General features: G+C 46.0%; 2 protein-coding genes across 2 annotated transcripts in view; one reads left to right on the top strand and one right to left on the bottom strand.

Annotated features, from left to right (window-relative positions):
- Positions 1–27,895, top strand: part of LOC144729398 (synapsin-3-like) — a 146,820-nt gene that overhangs the window by 63,005 nt on the left and 55,920 nt on the right. The window lies entirely within an intron of this gene.
- Positions 18–24,312, bottom strand: LOC144729397 (metalloproteinase inhibitor 3-like). The gene is made up of 5 exons (XM_078609657.1): positions 23,867–24,312; positions 11,189–11,292; positions 7,307–7,418; positions 5,696–5,817; positions 18–3,669 (listed from the first exon to the last, which is right to left on the bottom strand). The coding sequence occupies exons 1-5, from the start codon at positions 23,997–23,999 to the stop codon at positions 3,472–3,474; spliced, it is 669 nt and encodes a 222-aa protein (XP_078465783.1). The 5' UTR covers positions 24,000–24,312; the 3' UTR covers positions 18–3,471.

The raw sequence follows: 27,895 nt of genomic DNA, 5'->3' as shown, positions 1-27,895 counted from the left end.
AAGGCATAGTCCCATCATATAGTACACCAGCTCACTTTATTTGATAGTAACATACAAATCAAGACTTAGCAATCGCATTGGCATCACATTAATAACATCTCTGACACGTGGGGTCAATAGCTGCTGTCGAAATGGGGCGGAGGTTTGGTCGCAAAATTTGGAATAAAGGCCGTGAGGTCACATTTGCATGCGAGTTGATAAAACCAAGCAACGTTGTTGTTGTTGTTGTTAAACTTTCATGGCAGTTTTATATTTCTTCTTGTCTTTTCTCGATTGTTCGTTAAATTTCGCGCTTTCGGCAATGGTGTCCCGAGTGTGCTCATCACCGTGGGGTTAGAGGAAGGCCTTGCAGAAGGAAATATCCACAGAACTCCCATCCGAGATCCATTCAAGCGACCTTTAATGCATCCATACATTTGGGGGTGTTGTGCTTTCCCGCACGTATCCCGCTACAAATACATTTTCGTCCCGTGGCAGTCAAACCGATATTTATAACATTTTCAGAGCTTAAACTTAGCCGAATTAAGTGAGAAAAAAATTAGTTTGATGACTTTTACGTGCAGTCACTGGTGGCCAACCACCATTTGAGTATTTGTTTTCATCAAGGGTGGCAGAAATCCCAGCATCTCAGCACGTGCCCTGACACCCCAAGGCAGAATAATCAAAAGTTAAGAGAATGCAAAGCGTACACTGTTGTTATACTTTCAGAGCAAGGAAATAATGAGAATAGTGTTAATATTTTTTTTTTTATGAAGTAACATGTGCTTAATAAGAGCATTGGTTTATTATAAACGATGAACACTTGTAGAAAAAGTTACAGTTACACGCTTGTACATTCTGTGTTCATGCTTCAGGAAGTATTCTGTCAGGGATGAATGTGAGCATCCCCCCTCATATCTCGGGCATACTGATATTTGACTCCATTAAATAATTTTAAAGATATTGGAATAATAACGAAGCATTAACTGTGAATGTTTCATTTTGTTTTACAAGTTTAAACTGTATAATGTATACAAAAATGGTACACTGTGGTACTTTAACCGCTTGGCTCTGTGATAGGCTGACATGAGGTCATATGGGGTTTGACCATCATTAGTACATTGCCAGCGACAATACCAGGGCTCTAAAAACACGTTTCGGCCTATCATTTCTAACCATGACTTGCAAACCTGTTTTTATCTTTATCAAGGAAACACAAAAATACCTTTTTTATTTCAAATGATCTTGGGCCGTCAACCTAAGCTGGACATCGGGATCACTTAGTGGAATTACAGGACCCTGGATAGATCAGGGCCTCTGGCCAGTTGCATGGAACGTCTTAAGTGATATTCTCCCTTAATTGTCACGGATTTAAATAGGAGCTAAGGGAATCGTGTACTTAAGTATATTTATGCAACCGACCCCTGGCTCCCTGCGTCGTTACGGTAAAGATGACGTGTTGGTATGACTGGAAGTGAGCGAGGGGCACGTGGAGTGTCTGGTGCATGCACAGCCCATTGTCAGCCACTGTTGGCCAAGGGTCTCCACACACCTTGTGGGCCACGAAGGGACATCTGACCATACTGCACCACACTGGTCAGTGCGGGTTGGTGAAGGTTGTGGAGGAGCGCACAACAACAATGGATTTTGCTGGACGGCCCTGTCCTGCCCAACATGCCTACTACACGTGTCGTTTGTGCATGGTGGTGGTGGTGGTGGTTGTGGTGATGGTCACCCATCCGAGCACTATCCAGGCTCAATCGTGCTTAGCGTCTGATTTTCCGGGTGATGGGTGATTTGGTCATAGGCAAGGTCTAGTACTGTACTGCATTATAAAAACAAAGAACCACAACGATATTTGTCAAATGTGTTTAACGATGAAGTCCAGCAGCATTAAACATTACAAAAAGTTACAAACCACATAAAAGACCATTCCTGCTGAGACTTGAAACTGAATGTATGCTATAATTTCCACAAAAGCAGAGTAATGGGTTGCCCATGCAGTGCAGCGACAAATTTACCAGCTCCAAAAGAAGCCTCCTCCCCCCAACCATGAATAAAAATAACCAAAGAAACGAATAATATGGCATGAATGGATCTCAGAAAAAGAATACATTGTCCACGAAACATTCTGATCTTTAAAAGTTATATTCGGCCATATAATGTTATACAAATGCCATTACATATGTGTGGGTACACCTTGAGGTCCCGTTTTTTAGATTTCATGTCACCAAAAAAAGGACCACATTCTCTCAAGCATTCTAATAGGAGTACATCAAGGCTCACTGGTCCAAAATGAAACGATAAGAAAACATAAAATACGAGTATCGTGTAAGTTTTTTTCTTCCTCCTACGAACATTACATTTTCTTGCATCATTTCATGTTAAGAGACACTGAACACAGCAAACTAAACAAACTGTACAACGGAGTCCTTTAATTGGCTGAACGAGGTGTTTTAGGCCTCGTTTCATTCTGTGAGCAGCAGGGCACGGTGACGGTGTCCACAAGGGATTGGCAACCCCAGGCCATGTGCTTCTAACACAGCGGGATGTTTTTTTTTTCATTTGCCCGAGCTGCAAGCGAACCGAGAGGGTTACCGCCGCCGATACGGCCTGGAGTTTTGTTCATCCCCCTTCTGCAACTTCCGAGCACATCTACGAGATTGTCCGAAGTAAAAAAATGAAAAAATAAAAACGAAAAACGCACACGCTCAAAAAATATATATATTTCCCATCCGTCCTAAAACAAAATAATATTTCAGTTATATATTGATAGTGGGGCCTACGAGAATATATCTAAAATAAATTATTTACAACAAAAAAAAAACTTTGTAGATAAGACTATTATTACCCTTCGGGAGCCCCCCGATGCAACTAATGGTCACAGTGACCTTGGGGTTTTAACCGAGCCAAATGGAAGTGCCCTCTCAAATCACTCGACACCACTTTCTGTGTCATTTCCCCACTCGTTTAATGAACCCACACCTGTTGGTGGGGGGGAGGCAGTGGGAGAGGGGAGGGGGTATTTGCAATGGACAGTGAGCAACAGCAAGGGGCGACAGCGACAGACAGATACAAGCACATTTCAGCAGAACTCTCCTTTGTGTCTTCACATGTACAAAATATATTTTAGTCCATCGGCCGTGCAGCTTTCCTGACTTAACATTATCCGGCAGCATTTGTGTAAGCAAGCAAACCCTGGACCAGTTTTGACCTTCTGGGTCTCATTAGCAGAGCTAGGATTGTTAAACAAATGCTGATAGGTTACCAGATGGAATTGGCAAGAGCACTCCCGTCTAACACTATTCGGCCCTGTTCAATGCAAAACAGAAGAGCAATGTTCTATACACACTCATTAGAATCAATACATGTCAAATTAAAGGTCTGGCTGTTAAGAAGGGGCTAAAAAAATAAAATACAAAATAGATGCGCCTTTTCATTTTAAAGACGAAACCAAACATTGAACGTAACGAACGAACGTGGCGAGCCAGATCAGGGTTCCACGGCGTTGTGGAAGTCCTTTTCGGGGGGTGGCCCCCCACGGTACCAGGTGCACGAGCCATCCTTGCGCTTGATGCACGAGTAGTGTTTGGCCTGGTGGCCCGTCATCTTGCGCTCGATGAGCCAGTCGGTCCACAGGCACTCGCTCTCGTCCGTCACAGCGCACGGCAGGCTGTTGCAGTTCTTGATCTGCACGCAACGCAACGTGCACGGGATGCGCATGGCATGCGAAGGGATGAGTTTTGGAATCAGATTTTTGGTGGGGGGGGGGGGTTTCAGATATTTTTTAAAAGATCATTTTGTAAGAAACATTTTTTTCTCAGAATTTCTGAGCGCGTCTGTAGCGCTCACGAAGTTGATGTCAACCGATGGGACGTGACACCACTTTTGAGTGGTTGCGCAGAAATGACGAGATGCAAGTGACGTCCTTTCCTGTGACGGCATGCTTTCGGATCAGTCCAAATCAAAACAAAACATTTGGATCATCTAAAAATTCATACCTAGCTCTGATTTTGAGGGGTTTTTTTTCTTAATCTGCAAATCGGGAACACATCCATGTGATATATGTAGTCCATCATGGGTGTATATAAATGTACAGCTTCTAGATTTGAAGCTTTCGTGACTGCAAGGATTTTTTTTTTATTAATTTTAATTAAAAAAATTTTTACCTACGTGACTTTACCGAAAAAACCTAAGAATATGTACAGCTTCTTTTTAAATCCACTACGAGATGAGGGACTCCCCATGACATGCCGGGGTATTTGACCTTGCTTTGCCAACACTGGTTAGTTCGGATTTGATTGAAGGCAGGAGGAATATATGTGGGAACATAAAAGCACCGTAAAACAGGGGATCTTGCTGCACTGCTCTCAAAATTAATAACTTAATTTTCAATGAAGTTAGTATCTGGAGATTTTGCAGGGTTGCTGAACTCAATTTATATAACTCTGTTTTGTGGGTACATTTTACAAGCGTGTGATGTGAAGGCCAATAGAAAGTAGGTAGAGCCTGCAAGTGAAAATAAACGATGGCGCAGTCACTTCAGAAAGCTTGCAGTTCGTTGTTATTGTTTAGATTATTTGTTGGCGATACTGATATACAGTGACAGTTCATGGTATTGGTTTATGTGGCTCACAATGATACCCTGGATTTTTCCACTTTCAAGTACCACAAAAGTGTGCAACTTTAATGGAATAATCGCAATGTGTCAACAATTGCTCCATTTAGTTCCCTCCATCAGACAACAGCGTGGCCTCCGTGCGGCCTCAGCAGATACGAACACCCTCATAAGCCACGAGCGTTGCGCCCGGGTTTGATTTTGGGAAGGACAAAGGTCACGATATCATCTCCAGGGCAGCAGGCGCTGCATCTTAAATCGATACGGGGACATAAGTAGCTGCACCCCCTCCAAATACAACCGCTACACCGCTACCAAACATTTCAGAATGCCCTAAAGCCATTTGCTCTCTCTTGACTCGTCATGTCTCTCATATCTAATAATGTTGATGATGACGATGATGCAGGAAGGTTTCTTGAAAACACTGTTTGGGCCTAATGGAGCACAGCGAGAACCACAGGGGATCGATAGCGACGTGAGCGAGTGAAGGCGTTCCCCCCACCCCCCACCACCACCGATGGGGGAGGTGGGAGGGGGGCCATGACGTCACCGTGTCGCCCGTTTAATAATTCACGTCCCTTCGACCCCCGCGCGCCTTTTGTTTTCGTCGGGAGATTCCGACCGTGAAACAAAAAAGCTCCGCCCACGGCCAGCCAGGAGGTCGGGGCTCTATCGCCGCCCAAAGGTCAACTCGGCAGGCCTCTGCCGGGTATCCCGCGGACGTGAAGATAAATCAAAATAACGTCAGAAAAAACGCACACGCTTACACATGCATTGTGTAACGCTGTTCAACCGTAAGCGGCTGTCAGGGCAAAACACTATTGCGAATTTGCATTAGTCCCCTTTTTTGCTGTGGTTTGTAAATGCAAGTTTTGGGAAACGCTTTGATCAATTGGGGCAATTTTCAAGAGGGTATGTCCCTAATAGCGACATGGTTATATATACTAAAGGTTGGATCATTATTGGATCATCTTTACCAGAGTCATCGTGCCCTCCCGATGTTTAGGACGGACAGAGCCAACAGACAAACGCTTTCGGCTTCAGTTGAAAAGCGTTTTTTTTTTTAAGCGCACACATACACACACACGAGCGCCTCACCCTGCAGTCGCATCCCATCTGGTATCTGTGGTTGAGGCTCTTCTTCTGCGACAGCGTGAGGGCATCCCACGTCATGATGAGGCCGCAGAGTCCGATGTGCAGCTTCCCGTCCCTGATGGAGCCTGCGAGTGGCACACACACCACGTCATCAAAGGGGACGTCGACTCGTTCCAACGGTCAAATTCACCCGGAATTGCCGCAGGTCTAGTTGGATCTTCCGAGCTATCGCAGATTTGAGCTGGGTTAGTGCTTGGATAGCAGGCTGCTCTGGGATACCAGGCGTCGCAGGCTGGGGCTGTAAACTGCCCCACGTAGTCTGGAAGTCCCTTCTTCCGGACACCTGAACTTATGTCTCCCTGCCTCTATGCAAGTGCAGGATCAATACCTTCATTTATTACCTCTACTTATGACTGATTACTCGACAAAATAAGTATGCCTTATTTCTGTAGAGACAGGGTCACATTTAGAGGCTCTAAACATCCCTATTGAATTGCATCGTTGAATCTATCTGGACGAGTCTTGGGAGTGTTACACCCTTGGCTCTGGGTACCCCCAGTTTCTTCAAATATGCCAAACATCCCAATGCAGGGCCTTAGCGAAACTTAGTGAGGATATCGTGGATAAGCAACATCATTCTTATTTAGCAGAAGTTCCATGTTACGTTATAATAATTATAATAATGTTACTGTACCCTTTGCAGTTGTGTGATGTTATTTAAAAAAAAAATGTTATTCAGAATGTCTTTATATTGGCATTGAACTTAGTTCATGCTGAGAATTTCTAAAGCAATGCCTGCAAAGTTCAGATGTTGCACCATGAATTAATGGTTAGTAATTTAATTGGGGGTTTCTTTAATTACATCGTCAATTGAGAACGCTAAGTAACGTAATTAATACACCACATTCGTTATCTCTGAACCGAGGCTGTCGTCTTTATTTATTCTGTTTAATTTCGAGGTAGCTGGTACCTTAGTGGGTTTGACGTACGGCCTGTGAGGTGTGTGTCAGAATGGTCTGTGGCAGTGGTGGGGGTGCGGGGTGTGGGGGGTGTGGGGGGGGCGGTGGGGGGTGTGGGGGGCGGGGCGTGTGGGGGGGGTGGGTGGCAGGGGGGGGGGCACGAAGCAAAAGCAAACCAAGGCCCCAAATATAGCAAAAGGGCCCCCCCCGGGATTCATGTAATTTACTATCACAATATGTCCCTAAAAGTCCCTCTTATTATGAAGCCACTGAAGCTTTGCACTTTTACATAATCTCGATTGAAAATTCATTTCGTTAGAACTATTTTTTGTGTTTAGTGTGTTGTCCTTCCCCTGCACTTCTGATTTGCACAGTTGGCTACCATTACTTTTATAGTCGTATTATTGCTGATCGTACGTAGACAAAATCAAGAGAGGGAGTTCCCATTGACATCGACGTCCATCGTAGCTGTGTACGCATGCAGCCCTTCGATTGCTCGCTCATGACACTGCCGGTGAAACATCTCTACCCCAGGGGCCCCCCAAAATCTAAAATCGGCCCGCGCCGCCGCAGCAACCGTTTTCGGCGCGATCGATCAAATGTGGGGGGCCGTGCATTTGGGTGGGTTTGTTACGCGCGACAAACGAGTACTCACCTCCCAGCACATACTGGACGTTGTTGACCTGCAGCCGCACACCGCACAGGCTGTCGTGCAGCGGCGTGTACACGTACTTGACCTCGGACATCTTGTCGAACCCGCGGAACATCTGCAGGGGCACGCGGACAGGCGACACGCGGCGAAACGCGGACGTAGCCGGTTTAAACGCGATGCGTCTGGGTTTTTTTTTTGCACAGAATAACTTTTTTTTTATTAATCTTTGGCTTGCCGTGGCGTACGTATCAGAGACAAAGGAAATATGTGTGTATGCTGAACTTCTTTCGCGCCGTACGTAGCCGACCGTGCTGATCGGAGATGCGAGAGTCAATGGGCGTTGATGAATAAACTGACGTGAAAACGGAAAAGTGCGCAAGGAAGCGTGGAGAGATGGGTGTTCGGAATTGCAATAAGAGACAAAGCGGTGGTGCGGTGGGGGGGTACTAATTCCACGATTTTAGGCTGAGCCAACATAAAGAAAGCCCACACCAGGTTAACATTTTCATATTGTCATTGGTGTACACACCCTGGTTGCCAGGATAGCGCATACACCACACACCGCTTGATCTGTGCGGCATGCCATCCTTAATAGGAGCTCGCTAATACCCCTTAATCCCATCAGCCTATGAGGCTGCCGCTTAATGATGGGTCTGTATTGCTGTTCGCTTGTGTAATGCAGTACAGATGGACGGTGGGCTGTAATGAACACCCTTGAGTCACCCACAACCGGTTCTGGAATTACTGCCTTCTCTGTGGTCACCACGGCAGCATTTGAAACTTCGCACGTGTTGGGCAATTAGTGGCAGACAGCGGCTCTCCCGTCTTTTCGGGGATTTTCGGCACCTCCAAGTTGAAGCCAGTGAGTCCATGGTGGTCCAGATGTATTGTGACTCCCGCTTAATTGACTCCCTTTGCATATTAATTTTCTGTTTCGACATAAACCTTCTTTTGCACCGTACGTAGCCAACCATGCTAATCGGAGGTGCGCTAACGGTAGGTGGAGCGGTAGTTGGGCAGCCATGGATTTGCTTGCTCACAGCACTGCTGGAGGAAAGGCCTCTCCATTCGAGGGAGGTCTGCAGAACATCTCTATAGAGAGCATTTGGTCTCCTCCTCCTTAGCTGGCCAGACGTCTTGCGAGAGGTGGGCGTAACCACGCTTTGCCTCACCACACGTAACCTGGCGATCGACTTAACTGCGGTGTTCCTATTTATACTGCTGGAAACCAGTGACCTCGACATTGCAAGTCCAGGGTGTTTACTATTAAATAGACTTTAGTCCATACTCTTGGTTCTTTCGGCAAAGTCACGTAGGTATAAAATAAATCGCGACGTTTCGGACGCTTGTGTTGCGCCCGAAACGTCGTGATTTATTTTATTTATACCCACGTGACTTTACCGAAAGAACCAAAGAGTATGGATTCCTGCAGTCACGAAAGCTTCAAATCTAGATTAGACTTTAGTCCATCTCTCCACATTCAATTTGAGTCCTTTTTGTGATCCGCCAGCCTATTGGCCATCCAGATATCGTTGTCCAACAACATTTCTTCTTTTCAAGCAAAACAACCTGTTATTGGTTTTGTCATGCTGGGTCACATCAGCAGAGTCTGGGCCTAAACATACACTGCTGTGGTTGAAAGATGTCGTAGGCAAGAGCCATCCAATTAAGTGATAGGGCCCATCAGCACAAAAATCAATGTTGTTGAAATAAAAAGCAGTCGGATAATAAATTACGTGAACATGAATCCACGTGTCTCTCCACATAAAATATAAAATATTGTTTATAATCCATTAGCCGATGGGTCTCCGGAGCAGCAATCTGAGACAAACAACTTATCAATACACACGTGTGTGTGCTGGCAACCATTGATATGCCGTATTAATCATAAATAGGAGTCCAGACTACTATTTATGAGGCATCTACACCCTAGGATGTTTTGGTCAATGCCATTCTGAAGAGAGTTTGGCTTCACGCGAAAAGAAACTGGAGATTCTGGAGAAGACTCGCCGTGTATACGAGGGGATAACACTCAAGAATGCCATCACCTGGCCACCTCACAAGCTGCTAGTTTGCAGGCTCTACATTGCACGGGGGCTACGCAGTGCCGGATTACCCTAGTAGCAAAAGTAGCTCCATATGCTACGGGCCTCGCACCTTCAAGGGCCCAGCGCTAAATGATTTCAAGCTGTCAATTCCGGTTCAGTGATTCTGCACTTGCTCTATTACTATAGTACTATACTGCCTTAAATGTTTCTACGAACGACTGGGTCTTTAAGGCTAGCAATTTGTCGTATTATCTGGCTGTATAGCAATTTAAAAAATACAATTACTTTACTGTGCAAGTAAAGAATGTGTGTTTTAATATTTGTGTTTTTTTTATTTGGGGCCCCTTTATATCATATGCTACAGGCCCCACACTAGCTTAATCCGGCACTGGGGCTACTCTACTATTATCACAGCACATATTGCACAATCGTGGGCGAAATCTGTCTCAACATTATTTGTGTAAGTATCCAAATACAGAGCAAATGTAGCAATGAATGTGCATCGTGTTTTAGTCGGTCTACATGCATTTAAGGGGCACGCGAGAAAGTCACCACACCCGTTATTCGACGATGTGTCAATATTTGGAGTCACAGTTCTATTTTAGAAATCAGTATCTATTTTTATTTCCTCGCTTGTATTGTTTTGTTTGTCCTGGCTGGTGTGTGCTGTTGCTGCTGTCTTGTTACATCCATCTAATTAGTTCAAACTGCGCTGTGGCATTTGTACCGTTCGCCGCGTTTGTTCTCTGCCGTTTACTCCAGTCTCCAAGAGTCATCAGTTGCCACTCCTGTCAACTCATACGGTTTAACCCGTATTCTTGCACAGAGAAATTGAGTTGTCAGGTCCATATGGCGTACAGCCGTTTCAATAGGGGCAAAAAAAAATATTTGTCTATTTTGTTTGTGTTTCTCCCTTGTGAAGGGACTTTGTAGGATGAACGTTGAGATTTATAAGGACACGGGGTGGCCAATAAGGTCTGAATTGGTCTGTAATAAGGGGTTGACAGGTATGAGTTGTATATAATTAGCGAACAATTTTCATCAACCGTAAATAATCACGTTGAACATTCACAAATCGATGCACATGCCATGCACGTAATGATCGGTCGTAATGATGCATCTATGGATTGTTGCATGCGATGCTCGTCGTTTAATTTCTCTACGCGTACCTTTGAATACGTTGCCGCTACAGGTGTCACTTTAGCCTGAATGAACGTGCTCATTTTGTTTTAACCCTGAATAAAATTGTCACTGACGGTCTTATTTTATTTGCCTTAAAAAAAAAAACTCAAAACCTCTTCAGCTCTTTATTATACTTGCAATCACAGAGTATGATATATCCATTTGTAACCCCGCTTTTTTGTTATTACTATCATTGAAAGCCTGCAAGCCCCAAGCCTCTGGGGACCTCCATTAAACTTAGGCTAAAAATACGGAGCCGCACATCAATAATTCAGGTTTGGCAATGACACCGTGGCGGCCGCGGCGGCGGCGGCGGGACGGCAAATGGTGTAAACAGAGACTGATCGCCGTGTGTGGTGGCAACCATTGTACATGCCGAGATGTTAACTGCCTCGTCTGGTATACAGGAGGTCATGGGTTCAATCCCGACCCTGAGAGCTGTATATTTAGAGTTTGCATGGCTCTCCGCCCCGTGGTCACGTGGGTTTTTCTCCGGGTCCTCCGGTTTTTCCTTCCACATTTAGAAAGAAAATGCGTTTAGAGCATTTGGATATCATTTGTGGCCAGGTCGCTTCTGAAAAACAGCTATATAGCTCAGTGGGCCTTACCTGGTCAAATAAAACATAGCTTAGTTAAGTGTCTGCGTCCACCTCACCTTCACTTGCTTCACTTCGTACTGGATCGTGGAGAAGGGATCATGGCCACCTTCGTTTCCATCTCCTCCCAATATCTTCTCGCCGACCACTTTAGCCCGAATGACTGCAAGTGGTAGAGGGACAGAGACGGGGGCGAGAGATGGAGACAGAAAAACGTTACAAACTTTCCGCTGCCTTCTTCATCTGCATTCGAGAATGTATCGTGAAAGAGCATGATAATTCAACACCAATTCCATTCGGCAATCCCAAACACCATTGAATGGCTTTCCCCAAACTCGGCGTACAGTTATCAGCTCAATCCGTTGATTTTAAATGCATACGACAGAGAGAAGATCAAGACAACACAACCCAATTTGTATTGCTTTGTGCCTACGGGTGGATAAGCAACTTCCTGTAATCGCATCACTTCCTGTTGATATAACCATTTCATTATTGATAATGGCTGTGTATTAATTGCGGTATGGGGAAAATGGAGTGTGATCATGGAAGAGCTCCAGATGATGAGATCAAGGTCCTGATCTAGCTCCTGAATCGTGTCTGAGCTGTATTTGGAAGCTCCCCATTACTCTCCAGGCTGACAACATCTTCTCACTGCTCATGGGAGCCCGCTTTCATCCTGCAATTCATGCCAGGCCAAGTGCAGTTTACACAATTTGGATGTATAAAGGAGTCTAAAGTTGCATCTCAAGACACAGTCCAAATAGTGGGGTCATACAAATGGTGAGGGGGGGTGGGGGGCATGGAAGGGATGAGGGATATTTCTTGTTACGATCATTTGTTCGATGGTTAGAAGCTGCAGGGTATATTTAAAACAGTAATGGATCTCAATGTGTCCTCGTTTGGCCTTAAAAACGGGCACCGACGTGAATGTGACCGTTGAGATAAGTATCAATAGGTTACCAAAATAAACCATGCCTCCTTCCCGCATTTTTTCTCTTCAAAAAATCTATAGTTTTCACACAACTCATCGGCGGATAACGCCATCTGAAGGGGACATCTTAACAGCAACATTTGTTCCATACGAGCGAAGGTGAGAGCCCACTGAAACCCCCTAAAGTCCCCATTGCAAGGGAGACAAGTGGGCTTGAGGCAACAACAAAAAAGTTTGCTCGGCAACGACACATCACTTAGCTGCGGGGACCGATGGCTGACGGCCATAAGGCAGGTGACGGAATGGCAGCCATTTTGACTAATTGACAGCGCCATTAATTACTGAGCAGCAGGCAAAGTGACACTTCACCCTCGCCCACCGCCTATCCCCTCACCGTTTATGGCCTCGTAACGAATCCCCATTATGCTCCCGCCCCCTCCCCCCCAGACATCTACCGTATAGTTGGCAGGTATTTTACTCCCCGATTAACTGGCTGCGGAGTAGAACGCGCGCATGGGTTGCTAATTGTCCCCGTGCACCGAACGCTGCGATCCGCTGCTGGCTTTTGAAAGGGCTTTTTTGGCAGCAACAACAACAACAACAAAAAGCGAGCTTGTTTTTCTCCTGCATTGAAATGTTTAATCTTTTGGCAACCCCCTCCACGTGTATGTGTGTGTGTGGAATCTTAAATAATGAGTATTGACAATGGCAAAGCACATACGTGATTTCCATTTTACCGCGTTAATTGACCTCCCTTCGGCAATACACCGATGTGTTTCATGGGAGTTGTTTGACCACACTTCGCCTGGTTATTGTGGGTTTGGTGAAGGGCATGGGGGCTAGGACTGTGTGCACATATGTTGAACTTCTTTCGACTGGTTCAGATATCGCTCGTCACTCATGTTAGCTGGGGCTGAGGATTGAACTCGGCTTTGCCAGGTTCACGGCGCAACGTGCTCATCACAGCGCGATCGTTCCAACCCCACGTTGCAAACGTATATCTATTGATGCAATTCGATGCATCAGCCTATAAAATTAGATTTTAAAAAAACACAAATATTGTTTTACACGTTTGCTCATATTGATGAAGAATGATGTAAATCTTTGTTTTCGGTTTCATCCCATGAGCGTTTAAATCGATTGGTTCGTCATAACTCTCAATTAAGGATTTAACTCTTTACCCCCCCCCCCCCCACAGTTATTCAATGAATTGTCACGACGTGCGTTTGTGATTCGATTCCAACACCGAATCGTATTTTGGCTCACTTGCACCATCTCGTTTGTATAGTCTCACGAAATGTCCAATTTCTACAGTTTTGCGAGCTCTATTGGCCGAAATGTAATGTGAGCGTGTAATTTGCGTAGCCCTGTAAAATCATAGATTATTACCTGCATGGTTCAACGCAAGCATCGAGAGCATAAGAATCTACTTTATTTGTGACTCAATCCACTGTTGCATGTGGACTCACAATGCATGCATGAGTGACGTTACGAATGTGGATCTTGCTTGATTCACTTGTGCACACTATTCATGAGCGGTACTCCATGGATCAAAGCAGAAACCAGTAGCAGCTGAGGTGGCTAAAGTTTCCTCGTACTGATTTTGATTTCATATGGCCAACAAATGTTACGTATGTGATAATCCACCACGTAAGGTAATTGCCAAAAAAAACATCAATTGGTGCCACTGAAGTTTATCCACCTTAAGAAAGAAAACCGTAGACTGGTTTTGATTTCTCTGGGTCTCATCAGCAGTCAGACTTGTGAAACAAATTGCTTGGGTTGCCAAATGTTCTGGTAAAACAGCCACACATCTAAAATATGGGTGGCTCCTTCGCACTGTTGAGGAGGATTATGGATAATAACATCACATAAATAAGCATATCTGCAAATAAAATAGATGTTTTCATCCATCAGACTTAACTGATCGCCTCTGGTCATTGGATCTGTGGTCTAAACCAGATATATCTGGTTTGGACCCACCAACTAAATGCATGTTTGGAGTATTCATAGCAACAGGTGTTGAACCAACAGAGGGCCATTGCCTCAGCCTGCTGCTCTGAAAATAGCCAGTTTCTCAATATGCTGAGACATTGCTGGCATATAAATAGTACATACGATAGGCGTGGTCATTTAAGCAACTTAAACGATGACACTATCTTTGATGAAACCCAACAATCTCCACCTGTCTCAGCTAACAAAATAAAGTAAAACAACAGTAGACAACACCGCCTCTCAAACCATGAAGCACCACTCCTCTCTAATCAGGATTTGCCACGTGGTGTAGGCATGGAGCTGCCAGGTGGCTAAAGTATGACGGTGCCGAGTGTCACCGTCCTGATATGCGTGGTGGATTAAATAAAAAAAACATTTTACCAGGTAAGGCCCACTGAGCTATATAGCTATTACAGGTAGGAACAACAGGTTCCACACTGCCCACCAGGGATTATTTGTCTCTGTCGTGCACGAATGCACTGTCCAACCAAGTTCCTACCTACCCACTCCGAAGGAATGTGTTAAGAAGTGACCTGGCCATAAATGATAGCCCATAGAAGTGCCTTATAATGCGGAAATGTATAGCAGCCAAATCATTATTTTCTCCAGGTTACTCCAGTTTCCTCCCACATGAAGCCAAAACACCCATTCACGGTGTTGGCCTAACGTACGGCAAGACTCTCCTGAAACAGAGTCTTGAGACACAATGAGTCCGTTCTTCTTAAATAATAATTGTCATGATTGTCGTTAACAATCGTTGGCAATAAAACGGGTAAACTAGCGCTCGGGTTTATTGAACCATTCTTTCAGCCTTGTAACCATGTGCGCTTGAATTATTTTTTCGTGAGGCCCGGTGAAAATCGGCATTGCAAAGTTTGGCAGCGAGAAGGTGCCACGGTGTTTTTTGTTTTTTCAAGGTGGTCCCTCTCCCCACACCGCTCCCCCCGCCCATCTCACTCTCTCTCTCTCCCTTTCCACTGGCCCTGAAGGAGCCTGCCTGCCCAGCTGCAAGTTCCAGGCCATATTTGCACATTGCGTCGTCAACATCGCTGAGTGAGTGTGCCTTTATATGGAAGAAATTCCGCACAATAAAAAAAATCCATTTCGGGCGAGAGAAATTACGGTGTTCCAATCTGGCTATCAAGCGAGAGGGGCGGCGAATTTCTTTTCTTCATTATTTGGCAGGGGTTGGAGAGAAAAAAAAAGTGTTCCTGTCGCGAGCAAGATTTGAAAATGTGGTGATTAAAACATAATTCGAGGCAACGTTTTATACGCAGCTAAATTGAATCCGACACCCCCCCCCCCGCGCCACCGCCACGTTCCCTCCGCGCGACGTTCTGTTCGCTCCTACGCGCCGCTGGGGTTGGATCATGCCGCTCACTTGTCGCAAAAGAGTTTCTAGCAGCGGAGCAATTCACGCGCAACGCCTCCTCCACTCGAGCAATAAAAGCATCAGCCCAGAAATGCAATCTGCAGCGGTGCCCGATTTCGGTTTAATTAAAATGTGCAATTTCACACACGCTCACTTGGCCGAAGACCAAGGGTGTAATTCATCTCCACCCAAAAAACTATTTAACGAGTCGATCTTCAAGACTTTATAATCCCAGCTTCGCTGAAGAATTGGGCGCTCTTCCTACCACCTCCTCCCTTCTCGTGAACTTCGAGGCCCGTGGTTCGAGCAGCGCTTGCGAGACTATTGATTTATTTTTAAATCGCACACGCGTGCAAAGATTCGCGTGAAGTTGTTTTTGTATTGTGTCCTCGTTTCGCATGCAGGGGTCAGAATAGCCAGTGTGTGTGTGTGTCTTCCCCGCCAACCGGTGCCCATCTCTGGTGATGGGTATGAGCCGGTTGTGGGAAACATCCACATTCCTATGGCAGCGACCAGGTCGTCCAAAGGACTTGTCGCTTGGCGAGTGACGGCGAATCGACTTGACGTTCGAAATCAATTCTCCTTCATGTGATGCCTGCATCGAATCGTGTTTTGTGATAAACTCTTGTCATATATTATTTATATACAAGTGATATACTAATAATATGTTAAGCCTAATGGAGAGAATCATCATTTGTTCTTTCCATTAGTCCATGAGCCAAATATAAGTTGGAAGCAATACAAACAAGATAACCCAAGGGAGATTTCAAAAAAACTATTCTCGAATCACGAGCCTGAATGATGACAATTCTTCAAATTGCCGGGAATTCGGGAAGAGAGGAATTGTTATACTCCTGCTTTTCACCAAGTGGTAGAGCCTCACCAGATGGGGCTCGATAAATCCACCGAAAAGAAATGATGATGATGACCCTAACCTCGTGATTTGGGAGCGCTGATGCTCTGCTAACAGAGCTGACTGTAGGCGAGAACCCGTTTCAATGCCAATGTGGAACTTTATATTATAATAAGCACAAGCTGTCCTCTAGGCCCTGTCGCATCAAATTTGGTTAGATAACCCGAGTATAATTATTTTATTTGTAATTTCATTTTTGGAGGTTACCACGATTACGGAAATAGTGCCGTCTTCGCGACAGCTCTTTCCTGTAGACGGCTCGATGGCGTTAGCGTTGACAGACTCGATAATTAAAGCATGAAAACCCAATCACTGTGTAATGAGCTGCAGCACAAATGAGCACCATGCATATAAAAAAACGTCTGCAAATCATGATAAATTCATTAGTATATAGAAACTATTTTTGCTTCAAACTATCTTTTATGATTTAAAAAAAAGTACTGTAATTGTGAAACTTCAAACAAACTGACTTTGGCGCTCAAGAAGAATAAGTTTAAAGACTTCATGCACTTGACTAACCTAGAAAATGCAGTCCGTTAGTTAAGCTCGTTAGCTGCCACTTTTATTCAAATATTGAACAAAGCAACGCCCTCAAAGCAACGACCAAAACCCCATTTTACACTTACGCCCGCCAACAATCCTCAAGTCCACCTAACTCTGTTTGCAGAACGCGAAGAGATGTACGCGCGCGCGCGTGCATGCAACTCCGCGTACGCAAAACCGTTTGGGCGGTTTGCCAACAACGCGCCTCGTTCTAACGTCACGCCGCTTTCCGCGTAACGGGAGGGCCCACCCGGGAGGGCCCACCACCCGCCTTTTGCGCGACGCTCCCCAATAAAATTCCTCGTTCGCCTTCTACGGGTGCGCCAGAACCCCCCGCGTCCACCACCGGTGCCCGGCGCGAACTGGCTTTGTGCGTGCGAGCGCAAGCTCCCGAATTTGGCACGGGGCGTCCGTCCCACCCCATACGTTTGGCGACGCGCGGCGCCAGATTAGCATAACCTTGTGCGAAAGCATTGTTCTTCGTGGGGATGGCTTTTTTTTATCTCGCTGCCGGGAGTTTTGTTTTGTTTTCCGATTTCCCCCCCCCCCACCCTCTCTTCACCCCTCCTTCGCCCCCCGCTTAAACGTCCGTGTTCTCGTGCGGCCGTGAACGAGCGCATCTTTAATAGCGTCGGGGTTCCTTTACGCGGGGATGCTCCGTTCCTGTACACCTCCACTGGCCGCGGTGAATCAAAACGCACTCAAGAGCATCGCGCGAATGTCAAAAAAATCCTAATCTGTCTTGTTTTTCTTTCGCGAACGAAGGATAGGTGTGAGCAAGCTCGCAGTACGGATGCTGAAGTGGTGTAACGGTTAACACAGTTGGGCTCGATATCCAGAGGTTACCGGTTCGATTCGATCTCCCGATAACTGCAGTTGAAACGATGGCGCAAGTTCTCCTAAATGTCTCTCCGCCTCTGTCCACCCAGAGGTACACATGGGCACACCACAGCTCGGCAGGTCACGTGTGGTGGGGTAAGGTGTGGGTCCTCCCCCATCTTACAAGACATTCAGACCAGTCCATAATAGAGGTTTGTTTGGGGTTAGATCGTGCAAATTTACGCGTAAATTTACGCGATCTAACCCCATAAAAAAAAAACCCTCTATTACGGATGATATTGGTCGCGAAACATTCAGGCCGGTGTTGGAAAGTAGGCCAAAAACATTCTCACAGAGGATACACTTTCATCAGCAGTGGCGTGAACATGCGAATTGCAGGGCTGCGCTTTTACCACCACCTAGGCTCGCAGCGTGCTCATCAGTTCCCCCGTTAAGCCCAGCAGCACATCCGATTTAGAAGTTGGCCTTAAGCCAAATCTGCTGAAGAATGGGCTAAGTGAGCATTTTTGACAGACGATACGTGACAGGAGGGAGGGAGGGGGGGGAGTGGGCCCTGCTATACGAGACCCCTCTCTTTCAAGCCCTCTTTGTGGGGGGACTCCTGCAATGGGGGCAGATGGGCATGTTGTGCCAGCACAGCTGCATAACTCTCAAGAGTGACCGAACACACGCAGGACAACGCGACCATGCAACCTGAGTCGAGATGCTATCCACGTGTCTACATTTGACCGGATCTCAAGACGCTGTACGTGTTTAAGTAATCGAAATAGGCAGTCAGACGTAGGTGTTAACTACTTCGCCTGGTATACATGAGGTCGTAGGTTCGAACTCGATCCTGACGCCTGTATATTTGGAGTTGACATGTTCTCCCCGTGGTCGTATGGATTTTTCTCCGGGTCCTCCGGTTTTTCCACCCTCCACATTTAGAAACGTGCGTTTAAGAGTTTAAGAGTTGTTTGGCTGCTATACGTCTGCACGTGATAAGCCACTTCGGTGAGCGGTCATTTGTGGCCAGGTCGCTTCTGGGAAAGAGCTACAAAGCTCAGTGGGCCTTACCTGGTAAAAACAAATATAGTTTTTAAAAAAACGTAATAAGGACGGTCTTGAACCTGGACTTGATTAGAGGCAAGGGAGTTGACAGTATGGATGGCTGGAGAAAGAGAGTTTTACAGACAATAGGGGCAGCAGAGGAGAATGAGCGACCTCTCAGTGAGCGAACGTTGACTGCGCGGCTCACATCGAGAGGCTCGGTCACAAGAGTAGAAAGTGCTTGGCAGGGGAGTCGAGTGAAAAGATCGGAGTGAGGTAGACGAGGGGCTGAGTCCATGGACTATCTTTCAGAATTACAGTTACTAAATGATCACTCTCTATACTATGAACGTGCCAATTATTTACCCCGAGAAGAATCGAGACTCTTTTCCAGGCTGGTCCCTCCACTGGGACATAATTGCCAATAGCGTTAATGAATGTTTTAACTTGTGATCAGCAACCGGAGTATTGTAACTGGCAGAAAACTCAACACGAGGAGGGTAAACAACTACGGGCTGCCATTTCCTAGCCACATCTCACAGCCTCCCACACCTACAAACTTGGTAAGCCTGTGCCTGGCTCCCATCCAAGTGCCGACCAGGATCAACTCCCTCTGCTTAGCTCCAACGATGCGACGAGATTGGCCGCATTTATAGGGTGATCCGCTCATAAATAAACCTTTCAGAAATATTTACATGAAAAAAAATCTCTGAGCATACATTTGGGTGGCCCTCGGCGGAGTTGGAAGCCACGGGAGGGGCTGGAGTCGAGGGAGTGATGCTGACGCTGCTGCTGCTGCAAAAGGGGCCACCACCTGGCCTTGATTATGCGATTGTAGCGACAGAAAAGTACACCACATTCCCCGCGGGACTCTTGGGCAAGCGCAGTGGGGCACAGAGGAGGGGTGTGTGGGGGGTGGTTAGCGCGCTGCGCTACGGACCCGGAGACCCGAGTTCGATTCCCGCTCACGGCCAAGGCCAGTGGCGATTTTATGAACAGTTGCTGAGCCTCCCCTAGATCTACTCAGCCTCAAATGAGTACCTGGTGCGATGTGTAAACATCGCCACTGGGGAGACAAAGGCGGCCCGGCGTGGTGCTGGCCACCCACCCCCTCGTGTGCCTTGCCGGCCTTCAAAAGTGCTCGCTAACAGCACCTGCCCCAACAGTCTGTTAAGGCTATACGGGGGATCTTTATCTTTGTGGGAGGTAGGTGGTTCGGGGGCTCGGGAGAGGGGGGGGGGTCCTATGTGGTGGACTATGTGCTGTGAGGTGTGTCGCGTTGGGTGGGGGGGGTTGTCAGATGTGGTGTGCGCGGTGCAGCGTATTCGGTGTGGGGTGAGGCGCTGTGTCCATGGTGTACTGTGGAGACTGTGTGGCGTGTGGTGCAGGGTGCGGTGTGTGGAATTGTCGAGGACCTGCTATGCGGTGATGGCCGTGTGTTGTGTGATAGAGGGGGTGTGGTGCGTGGGGTTAGGGACGGTGTGATATGTGTGGGGCAGGGTGTGGTGCGTGGGTCAGGCCTTGCGCGATGTGTGGTGTGTGGATTATGGAGTACATCGTGTGCGGTGTGGGGTGCATGGTGTGGTGTGTGTGTGTCTGTCTGTATGACCGAGTCTATTGTGTGCCGGTGTTGGCTGTGTTGGTGTTCGAGGTGGAGGCTGCTTCACGGGATGAAGTGCCCTTTCCTCTCCGACCCATCAGCCTGTGCGTCCAAGCACAACACATTTGGCACCGCACGACCCAGAAGCAAAAAGAAACTCCTGATGACGATCGCTTGTGTTGTGATCGAAACGTCGTAATTTTTGGTTTATTTTATACGTATTCTTTTTCTTAATTTGTACCCATCTACGTGACTTTACCGAAAGACCCAAAGAATATGAACACCCACAACTTGCCCGTGGCTTTACCGCACAATCAGAGAGCAATTGGATAGAGTGGTGCGTCACCTAAATACCAAATACGTTACAGAATTACATGCGTGTGTATTTCAACAACGAATTGTCACGTGCATTTCAATACAATATAACCCATGATATTCGAAAACCTAACATGTTCGTGAACAGAAGCTAACGTTCATTGTAAAGGTTATTGGGTTAGATCGCGTAAGTATAAATGTGTCGTAACCCTCCACCACCCGACACAGCCAGTAAGGTTTGTCACGTAAAGAAAACGCGCCAATTAGTTACTAGTATAGTGTATAGTGTAGTGTATAGTAGTGTAGTGTATAGTCGTGTAGTATGTAGTGTAGTGTATAGTAGTGTAGTGTATAGTGTAGTATGTAGTGTATAGTGTAGTGTATAGTGTAGTGTATAGTGTAGTGTATAGTGTAGTATACTACTTCAGCCCACCGGTGTGTTGGAGAGTAAATCCACAACATTCACAATTTGAGTAGTACGACGTTTCGCTGGTAATCCAGCATCATTTGACAATTTTGTTTACGTGACAATCCTCGCTGGCTGTGTCGGGTGGTGGCGGGTTACGACACATTTATACTTACGCGATCTAACCACAAAAACTTTTGTTTGACATGAATAATATTGGTCGCGAAAGCCTACTTGTCATAAAGCTAACGTGTAAATGGCATCGGTATACTTGCACGGTGGGCCCGTGTGTATACCTGACGGCGATAGGAGCCTAGCTGCATTGTGGTGAGTAGCCAGTGTGAGTTTTTAAATAACTGAGGTGAGGGAATGACCGCTGACCATAGGAGACCAATGCGGTCTGGTGCTCGAGTGTTGATTTACATTTGAAGACTGAGTTAGGCAGCGATCAAACTGTGCGCTGCGGCCGCATATCGGAGCGACCTCGCATTGTGGCAGAGGTTCGAAGGTGGCACTGCAGAAGAATTGCAGCTCACCACGTTTCATGAGAAACGTGTCCGTTGTTTGGTGCCTTCTAGACGGCTTACACCAAAGAGACGTATAACACTTAGAAGTCTGGGTGTGGTCTTCGCACACACCTGTACTGCCAGTAGGCGTGCAGGAAAACGTTTTGTGGTTCTCACAGAAACGTTGTCAGGCTTCCAAGCCCGCATTGGCTTGCGTGGCTGCCAGGATTCGGCAGTACAGCAAGTAGGCTGTGCTCACACCTGGCAACAAGTATCCAGACTCGGCGGGATAAGTGAATTAGAATATAATTTAAAAAAAACTGTTATCTTTCCTCTTTATTATATTTCATCTCCCTAAAAGACATTTCGGTTTTTTTTTGTTCAAAGGATGTCGTTTGATTGCCACAGGCAATGTTGGTTCCCGCAGACGACCAACGTTTTAAACATCAAAGGCAACAGACGGTGGTAACCGAAGCGCTTCTCAGAAAAATTGCGAGCCAGATGGTAACATAATGAGCACCAGGGCAGTGCTTGCCGCAGCTGCAGGTGAAAGAGCCTCTGACCGGGGAAAGAGACGAAAACCTAACGGGTGTCGAGACAACCCCAACCCTCGGGCATAATGGCACATCCCACAATTAAGTCCTCACACTTGCATTGGTCTGTGAGGGCTTTGACATGTCAGCAGGACGTACCATTTCCTGGGGAGGGGGGGGGGTGTTACGCTTGTCCCCTCACCCTTTAGACACGCCACTGATGGACAATGGGAACGGCCCAGTCCTTTTTTTCTATCTTCTTTTAAGAACCCTGTGACCCTGATTAATGCTGTTGCTGCTGCTGCCTGTCCACAGTACAAACATTGTCTCTGAAAGCTTTTTTGATGCCTCGTCCCAAGATGACATCACTGAACAGTTTTTTTTTTAACGAAAGAAAAGCCCAACAAATCTTCTTCATCGCGTGGGTTAAACCTCCGATGGTCCAACACGCAGCAGCATCAGAGAGAGAGAGAGTTGTATAAATGTGTTTGAATTTATAATCCGCACACACGGCATTCGTATTATATGCTGCTTCTCGCAAACGATCATCTCGCATACCACGTTTAAAGTTTGTGTGTTGGCATGGTCTTAGGAATAAAATGTTCAGAATTACTCCGCGCCAACAAAAAAAAAAGTTTAAACTTTTTAAACGTGGGTCATTTATTCATTTTAGCAGGCTGCACGCGTCTGCTGCAGGAGAAGCCATGACGTGACTTTTTGTTGTTGCTGCTGCTGCTGCAAATAACTTGGACGGCGTCGGTACAACCCTTCTCGAGTTTGCAGTGAGCCGCAAACTGTACTGGGCTCCCGTGAGCTCATGCCCTTTGTTTTACAGTGGCGCAATAAGAGAGAATTTGGACATTCAAATTGACCCAATCACGACTTTTTCCATTATTGCAACGTTGCAAAACTATATTGAAGAACATTTACATAGACGGAGAGCAGACACGTAGGGTCTTGTCTGGCAGTTTATACCTTGCACTTAAAAGTGGCGCTGTGAGTCCCGTCCTGATATTGATGCTCACGTGTACAGAAGTACCCGCACTAATCCTCCACATAGAGAAGTCGCCCTTTTACACTGGGCAAATACTGCTCGTGCAAAGCACGGTGGGGGGGGGGTTGATGTGGCCAGATTTATTTGTATTCTTAGGTTTTTTCGGTAAAGTCTTCAGGTGAAGACGGAAGCTTGTGTTGCCTCCGAAACGTCGTGATTTTTATTTTATTTTTATTTAACCTGTATTAATTTTAATTTTTTTACCTACGTGACTTTACAGAAAAAAACCTAAGAATATGAATCATTGCAGTCACGAAAGCTTCAAATCTAGAACAGATTTATTTGTTTCCCTCGATGCTGATATTCCTAACAACAACTGCAGCAGATCCTTATTTTAGTCCGAGTCAAACTAGGGGAAGGCCAGGCAAAGTAAAGAAATAACTAATTGTCACTGGTGTTGTTCGTGGCTAGGAATTTAACTCGAGGTCCAGGATCATTAAGCACTTTTCTGGGCATCACATCACTGCTACCCACCCACACACAGATGTGCACTCATCCACTTCCAACTCAATTACTCACACAACCCCACCCACGCACTCAATCACATCGTAACTCACTCACTTATCTGCTCACTCAACAGCTCACTCACTCAACTTAGCCGTGAATTCACTCACCCACTCACCTTACCCCTCGCTCACGAACTCACTCGTTCACTCATCCGCGTGGTCACCCCCGATTCAACTCCGTGCATTTTACTCACCGACTTCGGAGCCACAGAACAGCTCCTGCGGGTGGCCCATCATGCAGGAGCAGGCGTCGACCACCGACTTGCAAAGCGACAGCACGGCCAGGCACAGGAGAGGGCCCATCGCACCCTTGACGTGACCTCTCATGTCTGCACTGAAATCCTCTAACGTCCCAACGAGATTTTAAAAACAAAACCGAAAACTAAAGCAGCAGACGGAGGGGGGGGGAATAAAAGACAAGGATAGTTTAAACTTTTTTTTCTCTCTCTCTGCAGCGTTAGGAATGTTCAGGAATCGTCGCACGTGGGGTGGGTGGAGGCTTGCCCACTGCGGGTGACGTATGCCGAATAACGAGCCGCACTCCGCTTGACCCACCGACTGACTTGCCCCGACGCTGCTGACGGGGAGGAACGAAAAACAAAGTTTGGCGATTGCCTCCACTCTCTCTCTCCCTTCACGGGGTGCGGCGGTTTTTAAACACCACGGCAGACACCGCCCACACGCAGCGCCAGCCAATGGGAAGGCAAAGGAAAGTTTTGGTCATTGCCCTCTCGATCGCAACGCCACCCACGGAGGCGCGCGCTTCGCGGCCACGAAACGGGCCCAAGTGCGTGTCGCGACAGGAACGACTCATCGTCACACCGCAAACTTTCTTGATTTTGCAATTCTGGTGGTGTTGGGGGCAGTAGTGTGGGGGAGGTTGTACCACCCCCGCTCTCTCTCTCTCTCTCTCCTTAAAGAAAATACTGAAATATTTAAAAAAAACTTGTCACTTTGTGTCAATAAAAAATAGTTATTTTGTGGTCGTTCGCAAGACATCAATGTGTTCACTTGTGAAAATATGAAAATCGCGAAATAGTACGAATTAGCAAAACAAATACTGACGTAAACGTTCCGTTTAATATGGCAAATGTGAATGCATAAGTGAGAGAAAAACGTGGGTAAACTTCATTAGCCTTTTAGATTTTTCAAAAGTCAACTTTGAAAGGAACTAGTTTCCAGATTCAAGAGTGTACGTGTGAGCTAGACATATATGAATCGTGGTTCATTAGTTAAATGAAATTGACTTCATGAGCACACATAGCCACCATAATTGCGAGCCTCAAAGAAATACCGAGCATCGAAATCAAATCGGAGGTGGACATTGGGTGACTGCAAAGTTCAGTGGCAAAACTCTGCACCTCTATTGCTGATCAAATGAATCTAAATCGTTTGAATACTCAGCAGACGTCTGCAAGATTCACTTCTGATTTGAAACACTCCACTAATGCGCGCAAGGGAAATCAAACAAAGGTCGATAGCCGAATGAAACCCACGTGCCTGTAAGGATTTTCTATTCTGCAAACTAAACCAAAATTCATTTTGAGCATTCTGGGGTAAACTTTTCATGGTGCTCGTATTGACGTCTGGGTAAAATTACAGCGTGCATTATATGCGTATAGCAATTAATGACCACAGAACCACTGCGAGATAAAGGCCTCCCCATGCCATGCTGGGCATGGGTATTGTCTGACCATACTTCACTCTGCTGGTCGGTATGAGTTGGTGAAAGGGAGGAGGGCAGGACAAGTTCAGATATCAATCGCCACTGGTGTTGACCCTGGCTGGGAATTGAACTCTTGCGACTCCGATTAGCACGGTTGGCTCCGTATGGTGCGAAAGACGTTCAACACACATACATGCAACTTGGGGTCACTGGGTTCGAATCGCAATGCACTAACCACTCTGACACAGCTCCAGTCTACCCTTCATTTCAACCCCGCGGCGATGCCCCATTTAAAATATGCACTCGGACATTGGCACATTTCTGTGCTCGAGCCAGCGGTGGCCTTAGCACAGATGGGGGACGGGGACGGGGTGAATCGCTCCAAGTCAACATTTAAACTACTTCACTGTGCATTCAAAATGGGGAGATCATGCACCAGGGCTGGAGTAGTGGCACAGTGGTTTTTTGACCGACCTGGGCTAACAGAAGTGGTGCGTGATATCTGCAACATTCCCAGGCCTCACCCCTTCACCAACCCACACTGAACAGCATGGTGAAGTATGGTAAAATAATTCCGATGACTGAAATGGTATTGGGGGGGCTTTCATTCCTGCAGATGATTGACAAACGGCTCTATAACATTTGTGATGATATGGTGGCCGACCGTCAAAAATAATAACAGAGTGGTAGCCAAGATTCCAAGAACACAGGATGAGATGTTACTATCCTTTGTGCAAGCACTTCCAAGAGTTCATGAACAGTGAGCCTGGTGAAATTTGGGGAGCGCATCGTCACTGCCCTTGCATTGCATTTTCCTCCTGCACATTCCAGCCTAATTAACTGATTGGAACGGGCCATCGTTATTACATGGTCCTACAGCTCAGTCACGCGCCACCCACCATCCCACCCTGGGACCACCATTAGCCACCCAATCCTCACCTCTTAAAATTTGAACTGCAGTACACTGAGGAATGAATGAATGATTCTTTAAATAAAACGATCTGCTGAGGTCAAACGTTGTTCATTAACTAGAACATGACTGTGAAATGATTCCCAACTTCCAACGCAGAAATTAGAGGAATGGGAAGAATGTTGAGTAATGTCTAAACGCCCATAGGGTTAGCACGATTACACATTTAGGTTAAGCTTCACCATTGGAACCTCATTTTCCAGTAAAAAATATGATAATTGTTTTTTTTACCCTTCTATCTGGCAACAAAACTGACACCTTTTTTACAAGGAGTCATGTTTACATAGACCACAATACCTGCAGTTCCAATGGTGTAAATGCTTACCCCGAGCTCTCATACTCTGATGGTGCATTGTCTTTTAGTTGTGCGTCTTTTGGCGTCATCTGGTCCAACCCATGTGAGACTAGGCTCTAAGGAAAGCTGTCTCGGGTGTGGACCAATCAACTTCAAGGACAGTGCACATTATCAGAGTTATGTTTTTTGTTTACATTATGACTGCAGGTATTGTGGTCTATGTAAACGTGACTCCTTGTAAAAAAGGTGTCAGTTTTGTTGCCAGATAGAAGGGTAAAAAAACAATTATCATAGGTTAAGCTTGTTTTAAATATACATTCAGAGGTCGTAGGTCATGCTTGTCTCATAAACAATGCCACAAGTTCTTGATTTCTTTTGGTGAGAAGGGGCCTTGGCTTGATTCTGTGTGGAAATGCAATGCTCGGCTGATGTGACTCGCGGAGAGGGAAATTTAGCTTGTTGTTTTCAAATAACAAATCAAATAAATGATGAGACGGTTGACAAATATGATACGTTCTCAAAATTATTTTGTAAATGCATCAAGTCCCTATTGATTATTGTAAAACTTAGGACTCAATTTTAAATCGCGTTGCGTAAAGCCTGTATCTTTTAGAAGAACTTACTTAAAATTAGAGCTGACGAGCTTAATTTGTTCACGTGCATGAATACAAAATTGTTGCTCGTGCAATAAAACAAAAGTGTATTGACTATATACGTGCAAATCACCTACAGGGAAATGTATTTACATGTTATTTGACCGACGGTAAATTGTCAGGTTTTCAAAAAGACCGCTGATGATTAAAAAATTTGCAATCAATTTAGAATTAATACAAAATGAAGGTCACACTTCAAGCCCCATTAGCCAATCAATGTAGCTATCTTTTTTGCAAATCAGTGTTGGCGGCATTCCCGCACTGATCACAGATTTTTCACAACCGTGGTTCATGTCCATTGCTTGCGACTGATCACATCCTCCCCGTTACCCGAAATCGGCGCTCATCTCTGCACTCATTAAGCCACGTCTCATCCACTTGCAGTCATTAGCAACACCACGCACAGCCCAGGCTTGGCTCCTTGAGACCCAGTCCTGAGTAACGTTGCCACCTGTCCTGGTTTTCCCAGGGTCGTCTTCAGGTAGCTGACCTGGGAACATCTGTTGCCATTAAAAGTACTGAGGTTTTTTTGACAGTGCTATATCTTTCTTCATAATAAACGTTTTTGGGTTAGATCGCGTTATTTATAAATGTGTCGTAACCCTCCACCACCCGACACGGCCATTCAGCAAAAAAAGT

This window comes from Lampetra planeri, chromosome 32 (genome assembly GCF_965212315.1).
Source record: "Lampetra planeri chromosome 32, kcLamPlan1.2.h2, whole genome shotgun sequence".
Lineage (NCBI taxonomy): Eukaryota > Metazoa > Chordata > Hyperoartia > Petromyzontiformes > Petromyzontidae > Lampetra > Lampetra planeri.
The sequence above is the reverse complement of the archived record's forward strand: the minus strand, read 5'-3'. Positions and strand labels throughout refer to the sequence as shown.